The sequence below is a fragment of the Pocillopora verrucosa genome, chromosome 1, assembly GCF_036669915.1.
Source record: "Pocillopora verrucosa isolate sample1 chromosome 1, ASM3666991v2, whole genome shotgun sequence".
Classification (NCBI taxonomy): Eukaryota; Metazoa; Cnidaria; class Anthozoa; order Scleractinia; family Pocilloporidae; genus Pocillopora; species Pocillopora verrucosa.
This window is the reverse complement of record NC_089312.1, coordinates 13277053-13286238: the sequence shown is the minus strand read 5'-3', so window position 1 is coordinate 13286238 and position 9186 is coordinate 13277053. Positions and strand designations below refer to the sequence as shown.

At 36.4% G+C, this 9186-nt stretch overlaps 1 protein-coding gene across 1 annotated transcript; it reads right to left on the bottom strand.

Moving 5' to 3' along the window:
* Window positions 1-41: 41 nt before the first annotated feature.
* LOC131786254 (putative cytochrome P450 120) lies at window positions 42-7125 on the bottom strand. Its single transcript, XM_059103278.2, has 11 exons — window positions 6779-7125; window positions 6122-6192; window positions 4970-5190; window positions 4050-4391; window positions 3501-3574; window positions 2569-2618; window positions 2187-2331; window positions 1447-1557; window positions 881-1008; window positions 667-754; window positions 42-413 (listed from the first exon to the last, which is right to left on the bottom strand). Exons 3-11 carry the CDS (start codon window positions 5157-5159, stop codon window positions 282-284), a joined length of 1260 nt encoding a protein of 419 aa, XP_058959261.1. The 5' UTR covers window positions 5160-5190; window positions 6122-6192; window positions 6779-7125; the 3' UTR covers window positions 42-281.
* Window positions 7126-9186: the final 2061 nt, after the last annotated feature.

Genomic DNA, 9186 nt, shown 5'->3' with positions numbered 1-9186 from the left:
TTTTGGGAAAAGGGAATTTTTAATAGAAAAGAACAAAGGAATGAAATTCAACAGCACATTTATTACTGAAAGGCTCTAATGATTACAATACTCATTATAATTTGTCCAAAACACTTGATTAATACTTTCGTTACTTATGTTACATCCATTTTTAAAAGGAAAAAAATATATTTCACTCGTGTTAAAAAGAAGTTTGGAATCAGTTGAGCAAAGTAGTATTTAGTAAAAACCTTTGCAAAAAAATTAAAAATGTCCATAAAATGTTACCAGGCAATCCAATTTCATAACGCAATCTTCGTAAACACAACTTGTACATCGTTCTTGGGGCGTGACACAGGAAGCCATTTGTATGTCAAATCTTGACCGGGTACCAGTTCCCACTCGTATGACTGGAGAAGATGTTTTGCAAGAAGCTGCAAAAAATTAAAAATACTAGCTTCGATAAAAAAACTAAATAAGTAAAAAGCTATGATAATCCCTAACAGCTCAATTACATGGAAAAGTACTTTAAAACTTCACCCTTGCTGGACAGTATTTTATGGACCACTGTCTCATTCACAACCATTCTTTTAAGATGTCACGCAATGGGGGAAGTGTGACATTCTTAGGAATGGTCGTTAAGAGACTAAGGGTTCTGTTCACCTTTTCTTGATCCTGAGCACAAACCTTGATAATCTTGTGAATAAACTTATGCCCTATGCACATCCGAGGACCTGAGCCAAATGTCCACACTCGATCCCTGTCTAACTGGTTACTGTAGAACAAGAAAATAGCAAATTACAAAACAAGACCTAACAAAACTTTGCAGTTTAAGTTAAAGGAAAAAAATAATGCCATGGAAAAAGTAAACCAAGAGGGAGTTTTCTTTTAGCAACCTCACCAAGTGTCCCATCTTTCAGGTAAAAACTTTTCAGCTTCAGGAAATATTTTTGGATCACAGTTTGCTGCTCTTGTGAGAATTCCCACATAGTGACCTGCTGGAACTTTATAACCATCTATTATGACTTCCTGTGGGAAGAAGAATAACCAAAGGCAAAGAGTTAAGATTCGCTTTCAGAAACAGTGGGATCATGCATCTTCACAACTACAATTATTTCAGTCACTTATTTGGTTTTTGTAATCTTCCTTTTATCAAAACAGTCACAACAACCTCCATCATTACAATCTTCATTGCTTCACCTTCACCATCACAGGACTGAATAGAAATTTTGATAGAAATTTAACACAGATAGTGGTTGGTACATCATTTAATGAGCTGTTACATAGCTACATCTCCCCAACCCTTTCCCCCTTAAGGCCAAATGCTTTTGGTGTGATAGTGGACATAATCAGTACTAACAACATTCTGCTTTAAGGGCAATAGACTGAGTTTTCAAACCACCTTAGTTTAACTTAGCTCTGGATTAAATCAAGAGAATTGCAGTCTTAAATACGTGAAATGCTCACCTGTTTTGCTAGTCTTCGTCCACCAAGAAAGGGTGGCCAAAGTCGTTTTATCTCTAAAAGCACATTTTCCAGATACCTATCATCCTTGGCTGCTTTGATTCTCTTCTCAAGCTGGAGAATCAGTCACAACAACACATATGAATTGAAATTGGTGACTTAAACTAAACAGAGAAGACAGGCCTCCACTGGCTGACTGACTGACTGACTAACTGTAAGGGTACTGGTAAGTTTCTTAGAAAACTGTGATGCTGCATTGGTGGGGGAGTATGGAAAAATAATTCAGTTTTATCAATTAAGTTGATAATGTTAATTGGCCACGGTAAAGAGTTTCTAAAGCTGATGTTTCAAGCATTAGCCCAATGTCAAGGCAAATGAATGAGTGACTGACTGTCTGTCCAGCAATCAAATTAGAGTTATGAGAGAAGTCAGAACACTTTGAAATTTGTTCTATTGATCTCTCAGTTGACGCGATAATAATTAAAAAGCCAATAAGTCACATGGCCTACGATGTTTTGCTGCAAACTCATACACAGTCTCCAGATCTCTTTGACCAACACCTTGATGTTATAAGCATTTTACACTCTCCTTCCTTGTTCTTTTTCATTTGTCTCCCAACTGGATGAGAGCCTGAGGGATGGCTTAATCTTTGAGCTTTTTTGTTTCCAGACTTAAGGGGATGATAAAAACCTCAGATAAACAAATTCAGCTGCTCCCATGTAGATCTTCAATAATGTACTTACATTCTCAGGCTTGGCAAGCTCAATGCAAAAGGAGGTCATGAGGGAAGCCAATGCTTTGGGAACCAGAGCTGACACAAATAACAAAATGTGATTTGCCATTTCAGTCATGGATTTAAATTCTGATTCTCTCATAACATTTATGAACCTGAAAAAGAATAGATTTCTCAATAAAGATTTTGTGAAATGTATCAGAATCATTTTTTCTAACATTATAACTTATTTACAGTACAGCTCAAAGGTACATGCCCAATGCATGTGCAAAACCTTTACACACTTTTTGTGTTCTGTGGAAAAGCATGCATCAAAGGGCCTGTCTTAAGCACATTTTTGCTTTTGTTATTTAACATAGTAACACTACCAAAATCTCCATGGACGTACTCACCCATTCTTTTCCTCTGAGAGACGTCTACTGACAATTGTCAACAGATTTTTCTACAAAACAAATGAAATATTTGTTACAGTTGAACTTCTAATAAGCAGTCACCCACAGGGAATGGTGTGGTGACTGTTACATACTGGTTCTACAGAATAGGACTACTATAAAGAACAACAAAAATGCAATATTTTGCCCTAATTGACTTTGTAATGTATAGACATTTCTAGAGATACTACCAACATTGATTTTGAGAGATAAAAATGGATTAAATTTTATTTGAAAGATTATTCGTAGTGTTATCTGAATGGTCGCGCTCCACTTGACAGATCAATACAGGTGAAAAAAAATCCAAACAGGCTGTTAGGACTCAGTAAAAGTGACCATGACTGCTTAGTGAACATTACAGTAATTAAGAGGAACAAATGTCAGGAATTTGAAAATCAACCACTAGATAGACAGGATGACTGCTTAATACAGTGCCACTAAGCATAGAAAGACCGTGGAAAAATTATAAAATTGCATTAATTTAAAAATATTTGATTCAAAATGACATTTCTTTGTGATAAAAATTTTTTCCTTATTATTGTTTACTTTTAAACCAACCTTTTGTTTGATAAATAAAGGGCAAAAGGTGTGATGTGATTGACTATAACAATTATAATTGACATGAGATATTAATTCTGGCAAACAATCTATTGTTTATTGTCCCTTCATTAAACAAATTATTTTACCATTTGTCTGTGCAGTTATTGATCATAGATGACATCAAATGCTGTAAGAACTAGAAAGTAGCACACAAAGTGCACTTTATCATGTCACTGATGTTCATAAGTTGTGATCAGTTACTGTAAACACATGCAAGTTGTGCTGCTGTTTAGACTGGTAGTGAATCACACAGTATTGGATATTACCAGAGAATTAATTAAACAAAATAATACCTTTGCTACCATTGCCTTACTGTATCCTGATTTATAACCATAAACATTAAAAGTCACTGGAACAGAAATAAGCCCTTGAAAAAAAAGGCACATCTATCAGTACTGCCTAAATCCCAACAATAAATTTTGATCACAATATCCTCAGCTGGCAATATTTTTTCAATGTAAGTATCATATGTGCAAAACAAACACTTTGATCTCACACCAGTTGTGACCAAAGACAAAATAATTATCTTTGAACTTATTTTACCATTAATGTCTTGCTAAAAAAGTTAGTCAGACAAATGACTCTCCCAGAATGCTGAAAATCACTTCCCAGAGAGTTTCAAATTTTGATTCCTTTGGGAGGAGCATGCCCCCAAAACCTCATTGTTTGAATTTGATTCAACTTAGATAAATTGCAAACTTTAAGGCTATTTTTAAATGACATGATTTGTATTATGAAAGAAGTTTTTGGGCCATTGGTATGATTTTCATTTGAAATTCATCACATTATTATTTATTTTGTAGGTTGTTCCATAAGAAAAATTTACATCATCAATGACTTACCATGCCAGTGAGTTATTGTGAGCTCAACAACAGATTCTGCTTCCTTTTTGGCAGTTTCCATTTCCAGTCCCAGGAATAATCGCAAGCATACCTCAGTTGTGAGCTGCTTGAACAGCTTATATGGAATAACAATGTCATTGTCTTCAATACTATTCAATAATCTTGAGGACACAACTTCCACATCACCCATGTAACGGGTCACTTCTTCAGGCCGAAAGACATTGTGAAGAATGTTTCTTAGCCGTATAGCTTCATCATCACTGTTAAAAATTACTAAGTCTCCATATAAACTATACATATATCCAAAATCTTTGTAGCCCATGTCAAGCACACCATCCTTATCTTACAAAAAAAAAAAAGAAAAAATGTACTTTAACAGGTTGAAAAATCAAATGTGGGACAAATATTTTTATCAAGAGGAGAGAACATAAGGGTAGAGAGGGGGATTTTGAGGAGAAAAATGAATAAGAAGTGAATGAGATTCTAAACATTTAGCATTTAATAGTAATTGGAAAGAACTACCTAACATTCTACACTCCAACATCAGTAGACATATTCTCCATATTGTTTTAGAGACATTTCCAAAGTTGCTGATAAGGAGAATTTGTTCAACAGTCAAGAGCCTCTTAACAGTTGGAGATCATTTCCTCTATACTCCTGACCCTTGTGTGATTCAGGGGTGATATTTTAAGGATAAATTAAATGCTGGTCACTCTTAGCCATCAAAAGGTTAAGGTGAGCTAATAGAGACTACGACTAAATAAATACAATTCTTGTTGGACATAGATACAGTGGAACTCCACCAACTCAAACTCCTGAGGGAAACAAAAAATAGTTGGCTGATAGTAATTGACAGAGCTACCAGTGAACCAAGTCTGAGTTAGCAGGGTTCCACTGTAATGCAAATCCATTTGCAACACCTTCTAGAATTTCCTTGACTCCTTGATTTGAAGCAACAAGTACATGAGGTTTGTTCAGTGCTCGTACTTGAAAAACCCTTGAGTTACATGTTTTAATATTGCGTTGGATGAATTCTGCTGGGTTTCTGGCAAACTCAAGTGTTTTGTCACCAGTGACAGGCCAACCAAGACTTCCTGGTAAGGATGTCATCAAGACATGTACCAGATTACACAGGCTGCAACTAAAATTCACAGAATATATCAATAATAATGACCATATCAAAAATAATAAATATGCAATTAAAATCTTGATGAGATACTAAAACTAAAAGCATTATATATTTCACTTCATAAACTTTTCATTTTCCTGTGTGTAACAACAATGGCTTTTAGTTCAAAAGTTAGTCTGTTGTCTGGTTAATATAACATTGGAATAGTTTGTTCTGAGATGTGTATTGAACATTTTTATTATTGGAATTTTATATATTGTAAGTAAATTATGTACTGTATTGAATGTTGTCAGTAAAATGTTTAAAAAAAGATTATGACAACAAAAACAAAACAAAAAACTTTCCAGAAACCTTGCCTCATATTTGTTGGTATCAACAAGAGACATCAAATGTTCCGTACCATTAAGTTTAACAAGCAATAATATTACTGGTTCTTTGCTATACAATTATTTTATATACTATTAGATATATTTTGTTGATATTTATGCATATTACACTGGTTAATTTCTATCTTTCACTATTTTTATTCTTTTCTTGGTCATCCAATCCATATTTGATAAGGTTGAGAGCAAGTCTTACATATGAAATATAATAGTAATTGAATTAAAGTATATAATTAGTTATGACTATCATGCTAATGTGAGAGACGTGAACATAACTACACATTTATGAATATTTTCCCAACTCAAATAACATTTCTTCATTAAAGGAGAAAATTATTTCAAAATACATGAAAGACAACATTTAGAATGTAGAGAAAGATGTTTTTTCGTCTTGTTACGAGCGTGGGACAAAGAAACAATTCTGAGTTCCCATGAGGAACGCGGAATCGGAGCTTTGAGGTTCGATACCTCGTGGGGACTCAGAATTGTTTCTTTATCCCACGCTCGTGACAAGACGAAAAAACATCTTTCTCTATTTCTTTACCGAGCTCAAAACTTACCATCTCTGGACAAGGAAAATTACACAGGGGTTACCAAACAGTTCTTCTGAAGTCGTTAAAAATCGGCACAACTAAAAGAAATAATTTAGGACTGTAAATGCGACCGATCAAAGGTCACTCTTTAGGCTTTATTAAAAACCACAAATTATTTCATATAAACCATTTGACATAAAAGAAACTGTAAGAGGTAAGCTTAATATTTGCCTCGCATACATAATTCCGGTCTTCTAATTTGCGGCAAACCAGACCTTTGACACTAAAGTTCTTTTGATGGTAACGCCTCGTATAAATTCATTTGTTTCGCAGTTAGTCTACGGAATTTACCTTTTTGATTATTGTGAAATTTAACGTTGCTTGATGATTGTAAATCGAGTGTTAGAGGGTGACAAGAACCAACCTCACGATCGTACGATGTAAACACACCAGACAGAAGAAAACTACGCATTATAATTAACTAAAAGTCGCTATGTGAAGTTCTGTGGCAATTACTTGTTCTATTCGTGTTGGTGAACTTGCACTATAACGTTGCAGATGACGAGTATAACTCATCACAGGGACGAAGTCTTTGTTGTAAATTAAGACAACATATTGACCCATAGAAAGTATCCCAGCCTGTAAATTTTTAGCGTTAGGTCAAAAGAAAGAAAAATAGATTACCGTATCTCCTTTTTGTGTTTGCTTGTTAATGTCAAAATCTACAATGCCAAGTTAACTCCATGAAACTTGTGTCTGATACCTGGGGTTGTTCCTCTGTGTTCTTCAGACTGAAGAAAAACGCAGCGATAAGCGAACAAGAAGAAGATCGCCAAACCAATCAATTTGTTTCGCTTACAGCGGCTGACATACAGCGTTACATTATTAATTAACAGAGACGGAGGAACAACAACTTTCCCTTTGGCTCATTTGCATAATATTGCATCACGATCAATGTGCATGTTCCCGTTGAAACTCTAACAATGAGTCCGCTTAGTCAGCCACCATTTTAAAATTTTTACCCTCCCCTCTAACTGAGCACAGTCCTAGCGGGTCTAGCAGGGTGGGGTGGAGGACTAAGTAGACGACCGGCCGTTGAAACGGTTACCGGTCACCTCGCCACCAAGCAGACTCGCCACCAGCGAACTCGCCACCAAGGAACGATCTCGCCACCAACGTACTCGCCACCAAGCGAAGTCTTCTCGCCACCAACCAACAATAAAGAGATAAACTAGAATAAAGTAGTCGAGGAGAGTAGGATGTTCGAACGAGCACAATTCAAATCAGCCGATACGTTTGTGCGCTTGTCTGTATTTAAATTATTACCTTCAGCGACGTGTTAGATGTGTTCCGTTCCTAACTCATTGACATCGAATCGAATTGTATCGTGTTTGTCTTTTGCACGTAAGCGAGGAGAAATTGCAAAACTCGATGCGAGGAATAAAAACTTACTTGAGAGAAAATGAAACTTCATGGGAAGAAATAAGTGATGAAATGAAACTCGATAGCAGTTGTATTAAAACTAAACTTATCGGTTTCGAACGTGCTTTCGACAACATACGTTTATAAAGTTTGAGTACAGACTTATCAGCCGAACATCCTACTGTCCTCGACTAATCTCTTTATTGGTGGTTGGTGGCGAGAAGACTTCGCTTGGTGGCGAGTACGTTGGTGGCGAGATCGTTTCTTGGTGGCGAGTTCGCTGGTGGCGAGTCTGCTTGGTGGCGAGGTGACTGGATACCGTTGAAACGGAGGAAACAAAATAAACATCAAGAAATTATTTGCTGAGATAGTGCCGGAAATTCCCATTTTGTACTTTAAAAATCTCCCCAAAACCCTCTAGATATCCTAAAACGTTTTAAAAAAATCTCCAAAATTATCACCGTTCTCAGAGTGAAACCTTAGCCTCCCAGCCCCCCCCCCCCTCCCGAAAAAAATTAGGTGACATTCCTTCTAATATGAAAAGTGTAAGACTGCTTACTCTTCTATAAATTGAAACTAAATACTCCGAAACTACAACAGCCACAGTACATTGACAAACCTGGCAAATACTTGTTTCCAAATCCCCCAATTTCCTCAAATCAGGCATTTTGAATTTGAGTATGAGCGAGATTAGATATCAGATATAACACTGTTGAATGCATGTACGTCGAGACTCAACAGTCACGGTACACTCACGACTCGGCTGGCGAGAAAACAGGCAACGTTGTGCTTCTGTGAATATCTAAATTAATTTTTACCGCTCCCGATCAGTAAAGACGAGTGGAAGAGGGGGCAATCGACCGACGATGGTTTCAGAATTTTTCAGTTGACCACAGATTTGACTGGGCTTTATATTTTGTTCCGATCACGTTAAGGTTAACACCTCCACTTTGGTTCAGTCTAGCTTCCATTCTGCTTCCTTAACATAAAATTGCCTCTTTGAAAGCATTATATTCACAGTAAAGTTAAGCTTCATGTCAGTGACAGCTTCAAGTATGATTGCTCTGGGAGAAGGATTTTTCTCTTTTAACAAGCGTGGGACAAAACAAATCTTGATTCCCATGAAGAATGGAACCCCAGACCTTCGACTTCCACGCTCCGATGCTCTGCCACTGAGCCACAGAAAGAAAGACAATGAATTTTGAGCTCGTTAATGAAATAGAGAGAGATGTTATTTCATCTTGGCACCAGCTTGGGACACTGAAATGTTAATTCTAATTGCCCATGAGGCATTGAAACTTTGACCAACATCTCTGCCCTGTCTCAGAGCCATAGCTGAACTAAGCCATAACTAGGTCTTGATTCCGCCTCAGATAGCGAAGAGTACAACATCTCACCTGAATAAAAGCTATGTATAGTAGTGTTTGACTAAAACCTTTCTGTTCCATTCTATCCTGTCTATTCTGTTTATGGTTGCTGTATTAATATCAAACCTTTCGTTTACGGTGAAAGAGAATCTTCGCACTTGACAGTAGACACCAAAGGAGATTTTAGTTAAGGCCAAGGCAACGAGTTCCGTAAAACAATCTTTTATCATTCCAAATCATACAAAAAATTCGGGCATTACATTAGGTTTGTATGGTATGATATAAAATAACACTAGAGAAAGC